Genomic DNA, 19,215 nt, shown 5'->3' with positions numbered 1-19,215 from the left:
CAGAGCACAACTAAGTGCAGTACAGCCATCTTCTCAGAAAAACTCTTCACAAGCTCAAGAGGTCAAGACACGAAAGCTTTAGCAACTAATCCACACCTAATGACCCACCTAAGTGGTACTCAGAATATCACTCAAGAAATCACTCAAGATATCCCTCAAGTAATTAAGGAACAAAAGAAGAAAAGGCACACTAACCTGGGAACTTCCTCTCTGCCCAGAACGTTGGAGGCTATACACCACACCCCCTCAACAGTATTTATAGGAACTCAAACACTGAGATCCTGCTCTGTTCCAGTAACAAGAAGCCGAAAGCACCAGCCTGAAGATGACGAGTGAGACCTCGTCGAAACGTCGCCTAGACACCCCAACTCTTACACGGGAAGATACCCGAAGACACCAAAACCTGCATTCCTGTACCCGTGAAAATCTACGAAAGCAAATATCTCACCTCTACGGGGAGGAAACCTTCCAGCTGACAAGAACCTATGAGAAACTAGAAATCCGAAGAGCCACCATCTTATGTGATCTCTTGTTCCTACGCAACTGCCGAGACAACAACTTAATTCCCACATGCTTCCAACTTAAATTCCACTCTAAAACCCCAGCTACCGAAAGGATCCTGAAACGAACTGAACTATCCCTAATCAGAAACGAAATACATAGAAAAGATACCTACTAAACCAAACCAACAAAGATCTGCTCACTCTTCACCTCAAACTCTGTAACAAAATCCACCCTGCACTCTGGGACAAATGCAAACAACTAGCCGTCTGGAGAGCTGAAACTGAGACCTCACATAAAACAGACAGACACACCAACAAACTCCACAAACTAGAGAAACGCCAGAAGCCCAGCCACCCTCCACAACAACCCATGAAACAAACAGTACATAACATATCAGGCAGGATCCTCACCTCAACTGAAACCAAAGTACTCTCCAAAGGTTTCAACTTTGCAGTCGCCCCGAGACGCATCCCCACGGAAAACATCATATGCGGAGTCGAAGCTAGCCTAACCAAAATCAACCCAGATGAAGCCAATAAAATCAGACTTGAAGTCACCAACATCCTCTGCTCCAGCAAACCACCCAGAAGCAATTTACACAAAGAAGAACAGAAAGCACTCACCAACCTGAGGAAAGACAACAACATAATCATTCTCCCAGCAGACAAAGGTAATGCCACTGTTGTGATGAACACATCGGACTACCAAGCAAAACTATCAAATCTACTCCAAGACCCTACCTACCAACCTATAAAAACAGATCCCACCACCTATCTGGAAAAAACCACCAAATCCAAAATAAAAGCCTCTCCTATCAGTGAAGAAATCCAGCTAAGAATCATCCCCAGAGAAAAATCATCCAGATGCCCCAAACTCTACGGTCTCCCCAAGATACACAAAGAAGGAACACCACTCAGACCAATAGTCAGCTCCATAGGCTCACCTCTACAAAATCTCGCTAAATTTCTCGCTAAGCAACTTCAGCCCTATGCAGAATCCATCGCTTCACACGTTACAAACTCCTTCCAGTTCATAGAAACAATAAAGAAGCAAAACCTACATCCCGATGACCTACTTGTGAGCTTCGATGTTGTATCTCTCTTCACACAAGTGCCCATTAATGAAGCCTTGACAGCCATTCAAAACAAATACAATCCCCCCGAATACATCCTGGACCTGACCAACCACTGCCTAACCAACACGTACTTCATCCACAATGGACAAAGATACAAACAGATAGAAGGAGCACCTATGGGATCACCCCTCTCACCGGTCATCGCAAATTTGTACATGGAACACTTTGAAACCAATGCTTTAGACAAGTCAGAACACAAACCCAAACTTTGGCTCAGATATGTTGACGACACCTTTGTAATTTGGCCACACGGGAAAGAAAAACTAGATAGCTTCCTCACACATCTCAACAGCCTACACCCCAAAATACAATTCACTATGGAAATAGAAGCCAACAACCAACTTCCCTTCCTTGACGTCCTAATCTACAAAAAACCTGATGGCTCACTAGGACACACTATCTACCGGAAAAAAACACACACCAACCGCTACTTACATGCACAATCACACCACCACCCTGCACAAATAAACTCCGTAGCCAAGACTCTCATCTCCAGAACCAAACGCCTGGCTGACAAAGACCACTTGACAACTGAGTTACAGAATCTCTCAAATGTGTTAATCGCCAATGGATACCAGCAAAACAGGGTTACAAAGCTAATCCAAAAAGAAACACCCCCCAAAAACCAAGACACAGAAGAAAACAATGGCATGGCCCTCCTTCCTTATATCAAGGGCACTACAGATAAAATTAGCAAAATCCTCCATAAACACAATATCAAAACAGCCTTTTGCACCAACCAAAAAATAGCCAATATCCTCAGAAACCCCAAAGATAAAATCCAGTTGGAAAACCAAGGGGTCTATGAAATACCCTGCAAAGTCTGCCCAGCCACGTACATTGGACAAACAAACAGACGAATAAATGCACGTATCGCAGAACACAAGAATGCCGTCAAAAAAGAAGAAAAAACTTCCTCTCTTTTCCAACACATGAAAGAAACAGGACACGAAATTAATTTTGCAGATTCCAAATTGCTCTTTAACATGGAACATCACCACAAGAGAATAATCATGGAAGCCATCGAGATAGAGAAACACCCTCACAACATGAACAAGCGTGACGACACGTCCCGCCTGCCAGACATCTGGAAATTAGCCCTCCCCACAAAAACCGACACCAGAACCAGAGGCACACAGAACGCCATCACCAATCAACCACACCAGACCCAAACCCAGACCCCCTCCACAGATAAATTACAGACACCATCCAGTAGCCAAACCATAGTGGCACCTCCGGATGCTGCACCCCCCTGCAATCCCTACACAGATCTGGCTGACACAGGGCACAAAACCACAGCTCGCCCCTATACACGAAGCCAAGCCAGAGCACAACTAAGTGCAGTACAGCCATCTTCTCAGAAAAACTCTTCACAAGCTCAAGAGGTCAAGACACGAAAGCTTTAGCAACTAATCCACACCTAATGACCCACCTAAGTGGTACTCAGAATATCACTCAAGAAATCACTCAAGATATCCCTCAAGTAATTAAGGAACAAAAGAAGAAAAGGCACACTAACCTGGGAACTTCCTCTCTGCCCAGAACGTTGGAGGCTATACACCACACCCCCTCAACAGTATTTATAGGAACTCAAACACTGAGATCCTGCTCTGTTCCAGTAACAAGAAGCCGAAAGCACCAGCCTGAAGATGACGAGTGAGACCTCGTCGAAACGTCGCCTAGACACCCCAACTCTTACACGGGAAGATACCCGAAGACACCAAAACCTGCATATACACACACACACACACACACACACACACACACATATATATATATATATATATATATATATATATATATATATATGTTCATAAATGCACCAATCAAGCATGTACATAGATATATAAACCACATGTCTGAAACCCCACAGAAAGTCCTGAAACCATTTTGTCCCTCCCAAATTGACCTCAAACATTTCTCTGCAAGGTCAAAGGAAAATGGAAAAGCCTCCCCATTGTCTCCTCCTTCACAAATCCTGTCCTAAGAGTATGTCTGTGTATGAATAGGGTGAGCCTGTGACCTGGCTCAGGAACGAAGTATTTGTCATTACTGGCCATGCTCCCCAGGGTATCCAATCAAGTGACCATTAACAGGTCTGCCAGACAGGAGATAAATAATGCACTCAGATTTCTGTTGTAGACCGCCCTTTCTGTGATGTAGGTATGCTGTGTCTGGGGAGTGGTCTTGAGCTACACCTCTTCTGTGATGTATGTATGATGTTTCTGGGGTTGGTCTTGGACTCCAGGGCTGGCAGTTTAAAGTGTCTATATAAGGGCGGGCACACCTTTGTTCAGGGTCCTCCTCCTTTCCTGCGTGTGAGGGGAGCCCCCTGTTGCAACAGTTCAATAAAGATCAGGCTTACGAGCTGCTTTGCTTCTCAATATTCTCTGGTTCTTTTTCCTCCGACCGATGGAGAACATACAAAGGACTCTATAAGGGCTCTTGTGTTCCCCATAAGGGAATAAGGGCAGATTTTTATTTATTACAGTTTGCTGTTTGTCGCCTCCTGTGCTCTGCCACTGACTTCCTCCGTGGCCATGACTGGATCCTTCATCTGAGGCACCCAAAGGAGTCTGCAGCCTCGTCTTGCTGCTGTTGTAAACAAAAATTGCCCTTTTCCCTTATGGGGTATCCAAGAGCCCATATAGAGTCCTTACATAGGTTCGCTATTGGTAGTAGAAGATAACAGAGGCCAACCAGAGAATATTGAGAAGCAAAGCAGCTAGTAAGCCTGATCTTTTTTTTTTTTTTTTGTATTTTAAAAATTTTTATTAATCTTTCCATATATATACATTAAATCCGTGTTTCATACATCTCATTCTTTTGGACTTCCTTCAACGTCCTTGACATTCATTCGTATTTATCTCTTTATAACGCATTCCAATCTTTCGTACTGCCATTAGTACCATCTTTCAGACATTGTTTTCCATAAGCAATACTTCTTAGTGTTTTACAGTGCCTCTTTAAATCCTACTAGCGTTGTGTTTACTAAACATTTGTTCTCCAGATAATCCGCAAATTTTCCCCAGTCATCTATAAATTTTTGATCCTTCATATATCTAATTTTCCCTGTCAATTTATCTAACTCCGCATATTCCGTCAATTTTAATCTCCACTCTGTTAACGTTGGGCTTTCTTCCTGCTTCCACTTCTGCGCCACCACGATTCTAGCTGCTGTTACCGCATATTGGAAGATTTTACAATCCTTTCTTTTAATATCTTTTCCGACCATACCTAATAAAAAAGCTTCGGGTTTCTTTACAAATGTGTAACTTAATATCTTTTTGATTTCATTATAGACTTCATCCCAGAAGCTTTTAACCTTCCCACATTCCCACCATTGGTGATAGAACGTCCCTTCTTTTTGTCTACATTTCCAACATTTGTTATCTGTTTTATACATCTTGGCTAGTTTAACGGGTGTTATATACCACCTATATAACATTTTTAACATATTCTCCCTTAACAGTACACATGCTGTAAATTTTATATTCACTCTCCACAATTTTTCCCAATTCTCCAATTGAATATCATAACCGAGGTCCTTTGCCCACTGAGTCATCACTTTTTTGACTTTCTCATCTTTCATGTTCCATTCTAACAGTATTTTATACATACTTGACAGATTTTTCCGATCACAGTTTATTATCTCTCTCTGAAATTTCGATGTCTTTTCATCGTAGCCCCTCTCTTTCACTTCTTTTTTAAATATCTCATTTATCTGATAGTAACTCAGCCAATCGTATGTATATCTTTTTACCTGGTCGTATGGTTTAATTTTCCACTTCCCTCCTTCCTTCAATACCATTTCTTCGTACCTACCCCATTTTTTCCCCATATTGACTTTCTTTACACTTATTAACTCCACTGGTGATAACCAGTGTGGGGTTTTTGGTTCTAGTATGTTCTTATATCTATTCCAAACTTCTATCAAAGGTCCCTTAAAGATATGGCTGCAAAATCCCTTATGTACTTTTATCTTATCTCTCCACAAATAGGCATGCCATCCAAATTTGTTCTTATACCCTTCTAAATCCAATAACTCTGTATCCTCCAACTTTATCCACTCTTTAATCCAGCAAAGGCATGCCGCCTCGTAGTACAGTCTCATGTCTGGCAGGGCGAAGCCCCCTCTTTCAGTGGTATCTGTTAATATCTTAAACTTAATTCTGGGCTTCTTTCCTTCCCAGACAAATCTAGAAATCACCCTTTGCCATTCTTTAAAGTTTTTTGTGCCCTTTATTATTTTTGTGCCCTTTATTTAGTAAGCCTGATCTTTATTGATCTGTTGCAACAGGGTGCTCCCCTCACCCGCAGGAGAGAGAAGGAACCCAGAAAAATGGCGTGCAAGGCCTTATAAATACTTCTGAAATTGCCACCCTGTAGATCAAGACCACCCCCAGAAACATCATACATACATCACAGAAGGAGTGTAACCTAAGACCACCCCCCAGATACATCATACCTACATCACAGAAAAGGCGGTCTAAAACAGAAATTTTAATGTTGTTTTTCTCCTGTCGTTGTTTATCTCCTGTCTGGCAGGTTACTTGATTGGATTGCCTGGGGAGCCTGGCCAGTCTTTTGTAATGATAAATACTTAGTTCCTGGGCCAGGTCACAGGCTCACACCCTATTCATATCTTAAATGTGCCCTTAAGACAGGGTTTGTGAGGAAAGAGACAATGGGGAGGTTTCCCACTTTGACCTTGCAGAGAAAACATTGGCTCAGTTTAGGAATCAAAATGGTTCCAGGTTGGTCTTCCTGTGCTGATCTACGTACGTGCTTGGTTGGTACAATTATGAACATTACCATATATCTAAGACCTCAAAATTCCTATCACACTGCCCACAGCTCTTACCCACTTCAAACCAGAGTGGAGAGGTGTGGTTTTTGCAGGCCCCTGGCCAACACAGCCCCCTTCCCCCAACGACCACCGGTTTGCCGCTTTAGACATGAGCTGCTTGACAGAGCGACGCAAAGCGTTTTCGCCAAACACCCACAAACTCCCAGCCCTGTAAACTTTGCAAGTCACTTGCCAGCGAGTTTTACTGAATCTGACCCACGGGGTAGGGCAGTGCTTTGCTGGTCTGTGTGCTTGTTTCTCTTACCACTGATGGGAGCCCCGAAGACAGTGGCCACTCCAACAGCCGCTCCGGCCACCAGCATCTCGTTCTGTTTGCTCTTATTCTAGGAGAAAGAGAGATCCGTTTGCTAAGTGCCTCTTGCATCTGCCTGAGAGTCAGCGCGGCTGAGCATGAATTCCCCCAGGGCTCCAGAATGGGTGCTGAGTGCTGCATTTGCCTTCCAAGCCAGCAGGAGCCACTCCAGTTTGACCCCTTTCCAGCTCTGTGCCCAGATTATTAAACTGAGCGAAGATTGGGGGAGACAATCCGTTCCTTCCGGTTCCTCTCCGTTTCTCATTTCCCAACCTCTTAAATCCAGTTCTCATTTCGACATAGTTAGTGATTTTTGAAAAATAAAATAAATGAGGTCTGCAACATTCTAGTGCGAAATGTTCCTGACAGGCACATCTTTGTGTGTGTGTGATTTTGCCTAATGTACACATTTTTTTTGCAAAGCCATTTCTCTTAATACAGTGGTGCCCCGCAAGACGAATGCCTCGCAGGACGAAAAACCCGCTAGACGAAAGGGTTTTCCGTTTTTTGATGCACTTCGCAAGACGAATTTCCCTATGGGCTTGCTTTGCAAGACGAAAACGTCTTGCGAGTCTTGCGATTTTTTTCACTCCCCCCCCCTTTTTCTAAGCCGCTAAGCCGCTAATAGCCTTTTAGCCGCTAAGCCGCTAAGCCTTTAATAGCCGCTAAACCGCTAATAGCGCTAGTCCGCTAAACCGCTAATAGCGCTAGTCCGCTAAGCCGCTAATAGGGTTGCTTCGCAAGACGAAAAAACCGCTAGACGAAGAGACTCGCGGAACGGATTATTTTCGTCTTGCAAGGCACCACTGTATAACAGATTTGTGTATGTTGCTTTTCCCTAATGCATGCTCTTTCTGTACACTTTGCCCTCGTTCTATGCATTTCTGTACGCCTGACTCTGCCTTGCAAAATTTGGAAAGGTTCAAATTTCAGAGGATGGCTGCAATTTAGGTTTGCGTTGTTAGAATTCCTACTCCATGATTGCAGTCATGGGATTGTTGTCTATCACATGACGGTATATGTTTTGACTCCACAGAGTGGGAAGTGACAGGATGTTTGTGTTACTGTGTTCCATGAAGTGGGACTATTGTCCTTTGTCCTTTTTCTCTTTGCTGTCTGATGCTAGAGAGAGAGGGAGCCTTGTTGCAGTGCTCTGTGTGTGTTTATATGTAAATAAAGTCGATTAGCCAAAATGCTGAGTTGCTGAGGTCTGTCACACAAGTTGCGAAGACTCTGCGGATCCCTAAGTGTGCCGGTGTCAGTTGGCATCGGTTGCTGTGATGTTCAGGCTGAAGAAAGCTCTTGAAGCTCCCAAACGAAATATCAGGAGGGAGAGAACATGCCAGTCGGGCATGTGTCTCTACCAGGGTCCTACTCGAGTGTAGGACGAGCTCCTAACGTGCGTATTGTTCTGGACTCACCTTTAACGCAAATGGAATTGAATTTCTCCCCTGTCTCCCCTGCCTCAAAAGCACCCAATGAAAATGCAGTGGGGTGGATATTTTGTGGGGGCAGAAATCACCTCTCCAGCCACCCTGGCTGTGAATGTAGGAAGGCGTCAAGAGGGACAATGAATCTACATTTGGCAATCTAGTGAAGGAATGCTTGGGCAGGCCCATTCCGCCCCTTAGCCTCGGTGGGGGGTACGGTGTTGCTGTCCCTTTGCTCCTTACCTCATATTCCCCAGAGACACTGGTCCGAATCTTCCCTAAGTAGGCAGCGATCATGCTGGAAAGGTGAACGAAAGGCCCCTGGGGGAAGACAAGAGGAGGGCAGATTAGTAGAGGAAGGGATTCTACAATTATATGGGGATGATTGGGCTGTGATTCCTACATTGCAGGGGATTGGTGAACCACCATCTGGTACACAGGCTGAGACCCTACCTGCCCGCAGACTGTCTCGCCAGAGTGGTGCATGCTCTGGTTATCTCCCACTTGGACTACTGCAATGCGCTCTACATGGGGCTACCTTTCGAGAGGGACCCGGAAACTACAACTAATCCAGAATGCGGCAGCTAGACTGGTGACTGGGAGTGCCCGCCAAGACCATATAACCCCGGTCTTGAAAGACCTACATTGGCTCCCAGTACGTTTCCGAGCACAATTCAAAGTGTTGGTGCTGACCTTTAAAGCCCAAAATGGCCTTGGCCCAGTATACCTGAAGGAGCGTCTCCACCCCCATCATTCTGTCAGAACGCTGAGGTCCATTTCTGAGGGCCTTCTGGCAGTTCCCTCACTGGAGAAGTGAAGCTACAGGGAGCCAGGCAGAGGGCCTTCTCAGTAGTGGCTCTCGCCATGTGGAACACCCTCCCATCAGATGTCAAGGAAATAAACAACTAGCTGACTTTGAGAAGACATCTGAAGGAAGCCCTGTTTAGGGAAGTTTTTAATGTTTGATGTTTTATCACATTATTATTATTATTATTATTATTATTATTATTATTATTATTATTCTGTTGGAAGCCACCCAGAGTGGCTGGGGAAACCCAACCAGATGGGGTATAAATAATCAATTATATATTTATTGTTGTTGCAGTCCGTTCCTACTTTACAATTCTATGATTCTGTAGGACTCCGGTGTATCTCCTGCAGAGGGTGGCATGGTCCATTGACCCAAGTTTCTTGAGTGGACCTGGAGGCAGATGTTGCAGGCCTCCAATCGTCTCCTCTCCTAGACCCAAGCTACCTTGCTCTAAAGCTGCTGTGAGCCTGTTTGCAAATAGCCACAGGGTGTAAACCACGCATCTCCAGTCTTTGGCCCTCCAGACATTTTGGACTACAATTCCCATCATCCCTGACCACTGGTCCTGTTAGCTAGGGATCATGGGAGTTGTAGACCAAGACACCTGGAGGGCCGCAGGTTAGGGATGTCTGGTGTAAACGGAGAAGAAAAGCTCTGCAGCCTAGAGGCCATGGGCTGCTTCCCTTTGACCGACCAACGGGTCACTTACGACTTTCCCAAGGAAGATGGTGCTCCCGCATGCCAGGGTGCAGGTCAGGCCCACGACTTTGGCGCTAAAGTTCTCGATGGCCAGGTATTCTTCCAGGATGACCCCCGTCAGGATGATCTTGAGCTCAGGAATGCCGGAACCTGGAAGGAGAACACAGGGAGGAGGTTCCAGGTTGTTTGGGGGACCTCCAGCCAGGCTAGGAAGATGTTCCTGGTGGCCTCCTGAGGAAGATCTCCCTCTTTTCTTTCTGCATTGGCCCCACCCAACAGCCTTCTCCCTGGCCCACCTCATGGGAGGCCCGTTAGGTATTCAGTGGCCTGTGTTTGCCCGAGCTTGAGTCTGGACTAAGGATTCTGAGCTCCTGTCTTCTGATTCGATATACACTCTCCAATCACAGAACATTTCAGGATTTGGGCCTCTACCATTGGTCCTTGAACCCTGAGTCATGATTTGCAGTTTGGAAGTTTAGACAGCCAATCATGTTGGGAGTGGGAGTGGCCCAGGCTTTCAGGAATGTATATAAGCAGTTGCTTTGCCTCCGTTTCCCAGTTATGTACAGTCATACCTTGGGTTAAATATGCTTCGGGATGGATATTTTCGGGTTGTGCTCCGCAGCGACCCAGAAGTAACGGAGCATGTTACTCCTGGCTTTTGCCGCTCACACATGCGCAGACGCTCAAAATGACGTCACGCGTATGAGCGGAAGCGGCGAATCGCGACCTGCGCACATCACAGATGAACGGATGCAGGTTGTGTTCGCTTCAGGATGCGAACGGGGCTCCGGAACGGATCCCATTCACATCCAGAGGTACCACTGTAGTTCAATAAAGGTCCTTGCTGTTATCACTGTGTCTTGCCTCGTCGGAACCCACCTACACTTCAAGGCCTTTGCTGAGTTGGCCAATTAGTCCATCCAGCTCAGTTCTGCCTACACTGACTGGCAGCAGCTCTCCTTAGAGTTGCTGGGCATTGAACCCAGGGACCTTTGGCATGCAAAGCAGAATGTTGTTCTTATAAGCGGCGTTGCTTGCAAGCTGAGTGAAGACCATTCCCTTAAGAGGCAGGAACTGAGTAAGCCACTTTATAGCAGATCAGACTCTTGGCCTATGGAGCTCAGCCTTGTCTACACTGACTGGCAGAAGCTCTCTGGGGTTTCAAGCAGGGAGCCTTTCCCAGCCCTACCCGACAATGCTGCCAGGGCAGGGCTGGATTAACCATTAAGCGAAACAAGCACGTGCTTCAGGCATCGAGGGAAACGGGGCACCGCAGGAAATTTTCCACTGCCGGATTTTTAACATTAATGGCCACAAATTGCTCAGCTGAGCGTTCATTTTCTCAGCTGAAGTATATTACAAATCCCAACAGAACAACTATACAAACAAGGCATGCTGGATGCCTACTAAGTATAGTAGCAAATGTATTACGTAAGATGTTTTGAGAATCTGATCAAAGATTTTGCAATTAGAAAAAGCAGGAGAAATTTTTTCAAATACAAATAAAGTGGAAGTATACAAAAACAAGCATGATTTTCCATCTTACTGTAGGTTTTGTTTCATTTCGGAAAATGGAATTTTATTTTACTGTTTATTATTTATATTTTGAATTAGATATATGCAGGGGCAGTGCTTTTTTCTAAAAAAATAATAATTTAAGGGTACTCTCATTTTGACTCAAGAAAACCACCATTTTATAGGCCACCATCAGGGGTAACAATGGAACTGGCAATTCACCATGTTAGAGAAGAAACTAAAATTTTTAACATTTTTAGTTTCTTCTCCTGTTAGATTCACAAAATGTTTAGGGGTATGCTAACCCTGTGTCCCCCCAGGGACATCAAAATCAATTAAGTGCTTAGGGCCTCTAAAGCTCTTAACCTGGCCCTGTTCCAGGGGTTGAATCTGGGGGCTTCTGCATGCAAGATTCTACCACTTGAGCTCTGACCTTTCCTCAGAGTACAAACTAAGTGGCTTCCTGCACTCCAGTCTTCTACAAATGAATTGTGTTTACACTCTTTCCTAGCTGCATCAGGCTTCCTTTTGGAAGGAAGGTAAAGGTAAAGGGACCCCTGACCATTAGGTCCAGTCGTGGCCGACTCTGGGGTTGCAGCGCTCATCTCGCTTTACTGGCCAAGGGAGCCGGCGTACAGCTTCTGGGTCATGTGGCCGGCATGACTAAGCCGCTTCTGGCGAGCTAGAGCAGCGCACGGAAACGATGTTTACCTTCCCGCCGGAGTGGTACCTATTTATCTACTTGCACTTTCACGTGCTTTCGAACTGCTAGGTTGGCAGGAGCTGGGACCAGGCAACAGGAGCTCACCCCGTGGTGGGGATTCGAACCTTCTGATCGGCAAGTCCTAGGCTCTGTGGTTTAACCCACAGCGCCACCCGCGTCCCTTTTCGGAAGGAAAAGGAGGTGCAAACATGACAGTTGAGACAGAAGTGGTGAGCAGGAGTACTTAATGTTCCTTCTCCTTCTCTTCCCTCTGCTGTTAAGTTGCCAGGGAATCAGGCAGGCAGGCAAGCTGTTGAGCTGCTGGCGGTTTGGGGCTGGGGCAGACTTCACACCTTGGCCGCCAGTGGCCGACCTCTGCTCCCACTCGCCCACCCAAGGGCTCACCTGCAGAGTGTGGCGTGATGCTCTGCGCGAAGCCAGTCGAGAAAGCAGACAGCGCAACGGGGTATATGGTCCAGGAGAGGTACTTCAGCACCGGGTAGTCCCCAATCTCTTGGTAAAGCCACATGTGAGCTAAAGAAACAGAAAGGAAAATCGACATGTCCTTCTGGACGCATCGCCTAGCAGCTGGTTCAAACTGAGCGGCTTAGCACAAGGATGGAGGAACCCATGGCCTCCCAAACGTAGTTGGATTCCAACTCCCCTCATCGCTAGTCACTGGCTGGGCTGCCTCGGCAATGGCTGGAGGACCACACAGGCCATTTACTGCCCCTGGCTACCCCCATCACTACTCTGCCTTCTTTTGGGTTTTTTTGGACTACAGTTCCCATCATCCCTGACCACTGGTCTTGCTATCTGGGGAAGATGGGAGTTGTAGTCCAAAAAAACAAACAAACCACAACCCAGCTAGAGACCCAAAATTGGGAAACACTTGTCTAAATTGTCCTCAGGCTCCCTTCCAGTTCTGTGATTCTATGAATGGACAGATGGAAATCATATGTGGCTTCTGGGAGTTGGAGTTCAGCAGTGAACTGGAGGGAACCACGCTGTCTTCCTCTGTCTTCACATTTCGCCCAGTCCTTTTAAAAGCTGTGCAAGAAAGTTGGTTTTTCTGGATAGCTTCTGAAGGCGGCTTTGTTCTAAGGGCTTCAACGTCCCACAGTGTCGTTCTTATAAATGGCATTGCAAGTCAATAATTGCTGCTAATTGGGCCCAAAGGCAGGATAGGAGCCTTTTAAATGAATGAACCCATTAAAGGGGATGAATGCGAGGAGGCTATGTTCCTTCCTGTAGGGGCTCTGATGGGAGAATATTCAACTAAGTACCCAACTAAGTTGGGGATTCTTTAGCATTGTGGTGGGCGGGCTAGACTAGATGACTCCCGGGTCCCTTCCATCTCTGCAATTCTGTGGTTTTACTAAGGTTCACACTCACAATGAACCCAGTGAAAACAATGGACCAACGTTGGCAAAGTCTATTAATTTAAAAGGGGCAGCCCAGCCAGATGGTATGAATAATAAAATCATCATCATCAACATCAACATCATTTAGCCCAGTGTTTCCCAAATTTGGGTCTCCAGCTGTTTTTCGGACTACAATTCCTATCATCCCTGGCCACTGGCCTTGCTAGCTAGGGATGATGGGAGTTGTAGTCCCAAAACAGCTGGAGACCCAAATTTGGGAAACACTGATCTAGAGCAAGCTGCTGCAATGCAAGAATCCAATTAAATAAATCCCATGAATAATAATTTAGCTCTCCGGTTCTCCTGCTCCCTTTTAGAGATTAGGAGCCTAAGGCTGACAGAGAGCAGTCTGGGGGTGTCTGTTACCGTTGGCCATCCTGGAGACGGTGAAGTCCATGGCGAAGCTGACCAGGGCCATGATAACCCCAAGGGCGAAGAGGAAGTACCAGTCGTCCCCCACGCGGAAAAGTTGCCGCTTGACGAACTCCAGGCAGCCTGCAGGGGGCAGCAGAGGACCAGGGTGAGTCAGGTACGTTGGCACCCATAAGAAGAGACGCCCAGCGAGGGGGGGGGGCATCGACAGACCTTTCATTTGGCACACATTGGAATCCACCGCCCCCACCCCCAAAATGCTGACATTTCAGTTTTGAAATTAGATGAAAACAACTCGCTGAGAAATTTTAAGGTCACACGGTTCCCTCCCCCTCTTTCTTTTTTCCTCCTGTGATGAGGCTGCATTTTAATGTTTTAATGTTGAATGAATGAATGAATTTATTAATACGGTCACAGACCAGCGTCAACACACACAATATCACAGATCATTAATATATATATATATATATATCAGAAATACAGAGGACAATATGAATATAACAAGGATTTAAATATAAAAAATTAAAATTAATTATTAGCGTGCCCCCTGTAATTAACATTTAGGGGTTTGGTCATTATGGGATACCACTTGCTTCCTGCGATTAATTGCAGACGCACAGAATTTGGCTACATTTAATGTAGTCTTGGGATTCTTGTCCTCTAGCAGTAGTTTTAAACTATGGTGTTCCGATTCTTTCCTGGACTTTTGCAAAACAGGTATAATAAATGTCAAACGTATATCCTCATGAAGACGACAACGTAATAGTACATGTGAAGCAGTTTCAACTTCCAATGAGCCACAAGGGCAGACCTGTGCTGTGTATGGTTTACCCTCCAATCTGCCCAATGTTTTAATGTTGTATTTTAATCTTGTTTTTAAGTTGTATTCATTCAACTTGTTTTTATTATTAGTTGTTAGCCGCCCTGAGCCCGGCCTTGGCTGGGGAGGGCCGGGTATAAATAAAAGTATTATTATTATTATTATTATTATTAAAAATTAGAATCTGCTGCAGGAGTTTATCTATAGATTTAAGGACACAGCATCAATTTAGACGCCATCAATACCACTCTCCATGCTGCTCTGTCCCATCTGGAGCAGCCGGGGAGTTATGTGAGGCTGCTGTTTGTGGATTTTAGCTCTGCTTTTAACACTATCCTCCCCCATAGACTGGTGTCCAAGCTAGAGGCGATTGGACTCTCCAACTCCACCTGTCTCTGGGTTTTGGATTTTTTGTCAGAACGTTCCCAGAGGGTTAGAGTAGGGTCACACATGTCCACAGCCCTTAGCCTTAACACCGGCTCACCACAGGGTTGTGTGTTGAGTCCCCTGCTCTACACTCTCTATACGTATGACTGTACAGCCATCTATTCCAGCAACAAAATCATCAAGTTTGCTGATGACACTACGGTGGTAGGGCTCATTTCAGGAGGGGATGAGTCCGCCTATCGGGACGAGGTGGAGCGGCTCTGTGTTTGGTGTGGAGAGAACAATCTGGCTCTTAATACGGCTAAGACCAAGGAATTGGTGGTGGATTACAGGAAAAAAAAGGCGGACATTCAGCCCTTGTATATCAACGGGGAACGGGTGGAGAGGGTGGCGGAATTCAGGTTTTTGGGAGTAGCTATCGATCAGGGCATGACTTGGAGCGCACATACCACTGCTCTGGTGAAGAAGGCCCAGCAGAGAATTTATTTCCTCAGACTTTTAAAGAAGAACAATCTGAGTGAGAGACTGCTGGTGTCCTTCTACCGAGGCTCCATAGAGAGCATTCTTACATACTGTATTTGTGCTTGGTTCTCCAGTTGTACAGCTAGGGAGAGGAAGGTGCTCCAGAAGGTCATAACCACAGCCCAAAGGATTATTGGTCATCCTCTCCCATCTTTGGAAGAACTGTACGGTTCCCGTTGTCTTAGGAAAGCAAATAACATCCTGCAGGATTCATCTCACCCGGGACACGGTCTGTTTGCACTACTGCCTTCTGGCAGGAGATATAGAAACATCAAGTCAAAGACAAATAGACTGAAAAACAGTTTCTATCCAAGAGCTGTGGCCTTTTTGAATGCTGTAACTCGATAGTGTGACCTGGGAGTTTGATGGGTGTGGTGTGGGTGTGGCTGGAATGTGGTTTGTTTGGTTGTTGTTGTTGTTTCGCTTTTGTTGTTTTAAGGGATGGCATCCAATTTCGTTGCACTTTGTGCAATGTTGCACTTGTGTAATGACAATAAAGAATCTATTCTATTCTATTCTATTCTATATGACTGTCAGGAGCGTCCCTGCAGAATCAGATGCCTCTGGGAAGCCTGCAAGCAGGGCGTGAGGGTAAAAGCCTTCTCCTGTTTTTCATTTAACAATAAATAGTACTCCAAGGTTGACTGGCTCTGCACATGGAGGTTCCCTTTCCCCCCATTGCGTCATATTCACCCTAGTGATGGGGAGCCTGCTCATCTCTGACCGAGAATCATGGAATTGTAAGGCTGGAAGGGTCCCCAAAGGGTCATCTAGTCCAGCCCCCTGCATTGCAGGACCTTTTGGTCTTGCTAACTGGGGCTGATGGGCATTGAAGTCCAATGGCACCTGAGAAGTCCCCCACCCCTCCAACAGACTCCTCTCTCTCCGTGGGCGGGTGTCAGCTTCTCCCTATTTAAGGCAATTCGAATCAGAACCTTGTGGCAGGGAGTTCCGTCAGTTACATTTCACAACAGTGCAGACAAGTCCTTTTGATTTGCCTCTGAATCGGGTGACCCTGAATTTTAGTCGTATGAGGGCAGGAGGGGAAAATGCACTTTCTCCTCTTCCTTGGAGGTTTATAAGCAGAGGCTGGATGGCCATCTGTCATGGATGCTTTAGCTGAGATTCCTGTATCGCAGGGGGTTGGACTAGATGACCCTGGGATCCCTTCCAATGCTACAATTCTATGACTCCTCACTAGCATGGGCATTGTTGTTGTTGTTGTTTAGTCGTTTAGTCGTGTCCGCCTCTTCGTGACCCCATGGACCAGAGCACGCCAGGCTCCTGTCTTCCACTCCCTCCCGCAGTTTGGTCAAACTCATGCTGGTAGCTTCAACAACACTGTCCAACCATCTCCTCCTCTGTCGTCCCCTTCTCCTTGTGTCCTCCATCTTTCCCAACATCAGGGTCTTTTCCAGGGAGTCTTCTCTTCTCATGAGGTGGCCAATTTATTGGAGCCTCAGCTTCAGGATCTGTCCTTCCAGTGAGCACTCAGGGCTGATTTCCTTCAGAATGGATAGGTTGGATCTTCTTGCAGTCCATGGGACTCTCAAGAGTCTCCTCCAGCACCAGAATTCAAAAGCATCAATTCTTCGGCGATCAGCCTTCTTTATGGTCCAGCTTTCACTTCCATACATCACTACTGGGAAATAGCATGGGCATAGCCAGGATTTTTGGTGCGAGGGGGAGGGGAACCTCAGATTTGTATTGGTTTTTATTTTTTTGGAGGGGCCAGCTGCGCCCATGCTACGCTCATGCTCACTAGGCCTATATTTATAAACATTGGATCAGATCATGACACACTTGGGGGGTAGGGCTTTAAGATGGGACAGCGACAACAGAACCCCACCCCACCCGCTTTCACCAGTGCGCGCTGGAAGTTATAAAAGTTGTGCCCCGCAGGAAGGTTAAATCTATTGCGTCCAGGGATCTCAGATTCCTTTCTGAGCAATTTGGCACCAAATGGAACCAGCTCGGCTCTCAGTCTTGTCCCACTTGTACTTGGTGGGGGGGGGGCGGGCGGGGGAGAGACGCAGGAAAAACACAAAGTCCAGGACAAAGTCTCCTCCCCATTCCCCGCCGGGCGTATTTTGGAGCTGGCCAGACGCAGGAATGACCGGCCAGGGAGCGTGTGGGTCCATAGCTAAATCCCTCTCTGGGTCACCGCGTTGGAATCCCATTCCCACCTCCTTCTCCCCCCCAGGCGGCCACTTCCATCGCCGTCCGGGTAGGGGCAGGGAAAGGTCTTGTTCCTGCTGCAAAACATATCTGGTGCGTTCAAGGGGTTTCTCTTGGCTGGGGCGCAGCGCCAGTTTTCGAGACCGACAGAGCTCCGCCTCCATCAGATGGGACTGTTGTTTAGGGACCAACAAGCCTTGCCTACATGAAAGCAGACCGTGCATTTTCCATGACAGCGTTTTAGGCACATTGCCTCGCTTGCAAATTCGGATCATGCCCTTCTCTCTCAAAGGCAGGCAAGTTCTTCTTCTGCCTTGATTTCTCTCTCGCACTCGCTCATAAGCACTTATTGTTTAGAAAAAATATATATACCGCTTGGCTGTTAAAAACACAACAACAGCAACCTCAGTTTTGCAGAAAAGGAATAAAGCAATAAAATTACCAATAGGGAAAATAACCACCATAATTCGAAACGTTCAAAAAGTTAAAACAGCAGTGGACTGCAAACGGATTAAGACATCGGCTTTCTAATAAACATCTGGGCAGGCTTCCTTAAACAAAAATGTTCTAGCAGGTACAGCGAAGGGGCCTGCCTGATGTCAATAGTCAGGGAATTCTAGGTGCTGCCATAGAACACCAGCCTGAAAAGATTTACAGTACGTTTCCGAGCACAATTCAAAGTATAGGTGCTGACCTTTAAAGCCCTAAATGGCCTTGGCCCAGTATACCTGAAGGAGCGTCTCCACCCCCATCATCCAGCCTGGACACTGAGGTCCAGCTCCGAGGGCCTTCTGGCAGTTCCCTCACTGCAAGAAGGGAGGTTACAGGGAGCCAGGCAGAGGGCCTTCTCGGTGGTGGTGCCCACCCTGTGGAACGCCCTCCCTTCAGATGTCAAAGGAGATAAACAACTTTTTGACTTTTAGGAGACACCTGAAGGCAGCCCTGTATAGGGAAGGTTTTAATGTTTGAAGTTTTACTGTGGTTTTTATAATTTGTTGGAAGCTCCCCAGACTGAGCGGAATTACTGTATTATTATTATTATTATTATTATTATTATTATTATTATTATTGCCATCTCCTCCATGAAGTTGTCTGATCCTCTTTTCAAGCGATCTAGGTTGGTGGCGGTCACTGTTTGAAAAAGGACTTTCTCTTATTTGCCTTGATTCTTCCTGCATTCCCACCAGCAGCTGAAGGTTTTGAGGACCAGCTTGGACGCGGCACAGGGAACCTGTCTCTGCATAACCACCCAGGGGATCCTCTGACTCTTATAGATCCCCAGATTCCTTTCCCCTTACCTCTGATCTTCCTCCGGGTTTTTGGCCAAGGTTTCCAACTCTGCTCCAGCATCAGAATCCGCTCTTCCTCCTCCTCCCTTCCATCCTTTCTCTTCTGCTGACCTTCTGCATCCATCTTCTGATAGGGCTGGCAAGCACCCCCTGTTGAAAATGGGGAAGGTTCCCAGCAGGTGACTACATGGTGGGGCAGGGAGAAAAGGCTGAAGACCAAATTTGTTGCCCCATTCCTCCCAACTCTGTGGGAGTTGTGAT

General features: G+C 46.3%; 2 protein-coding genes across 7 annotated transcripts in view; one reads left to right on the top strand and one right to left on the bottom strand.

Annotated features, from left to right (window-relative positions):
* FAM131C (family with sequence similarity 131 member C) overlaps positions 1 to 19,215 on the top strand; it is a 57,994-nt gene that overhangs the window by 26,951 nt on the left and 11,828 nt on the right. The window contains exon 7 of one of the 2 annotated variants that reach the window (XR_014528756.1): positions 11,805 to 11,868. The exons of the other annotated variant lie outside the window; for it this stretch is intronic. The gene's annotated coding sequence lies outside the window, so the exon portion shown is untranslated. Of the gene's footprint in view, positions 1 to 11,804; positions 11,869 to 19,215 lie in introns of those variants that run through there. 2 annotated transcript variants of the gene reach the window in all.
* The window catches only part of LOC310712056 (chloride channel protein ClC-Kb-like), a 42,738-nt gene that overhangs the window by 16,813 nt on the left and 6,710 nt on the right, over positions 1 to 19,215 (bottom strand). For 4 of the 5 annotated variants that reach the window (XM_083514670.1, XM_083514669.1, XM_083514668.1 and 1 more), the window contains 6 exons: positions 18,964 to 19,104; positions 13,753 to 13,881; positions 12,368 to 12,496; positions 9,752 to 9,891; positions 8,475 to 8,552; positions 6,754 to 6,832 (listed from right to left, as the gene is read on the bottom strand). In XM_083514670.1, the coding sequence (XP_083370796.1) occupies positions 6,754 to 6,832; positions 8,475 to 8,552; positions 9,752 to 9,891; positions 12,368 to 12,496; positions 13,753 to 13,881; positions 18,964 to 19,078 (670 nt within the window). In that variant the 5' untranslated portion in view covers positions 19,079 to 19,104. The remainder of the gene's footprint in view (positions 1 to 6,753; positions 6,833 to 8,474; positions 8,553 to 9,751; positions 9,892 to 12,367; positions 12,497 to 13,752; positions 13,882 to 18,963; positions 19,105 to 19,215) is intronic. The other variant, XM_083514672.1, reaches the window with a different exon arrangement.

This window comes from Podarcis liolepis (assembly GCF_965112155.1).
Source record: "Podarcis liolepis genome assembly, chromosome: 7".
Classification (NCBI taxonomy): Eukaryota; Metazoa; Chordata; class Lepidosauria; order Squamata; family Lacertidae; genus Podarcis; species Podarcis liolepis.
Note: the sequence above shows the minus strand (reverse complement) of the source record. Positions and strands in the feature narration are given on the sequence as shown.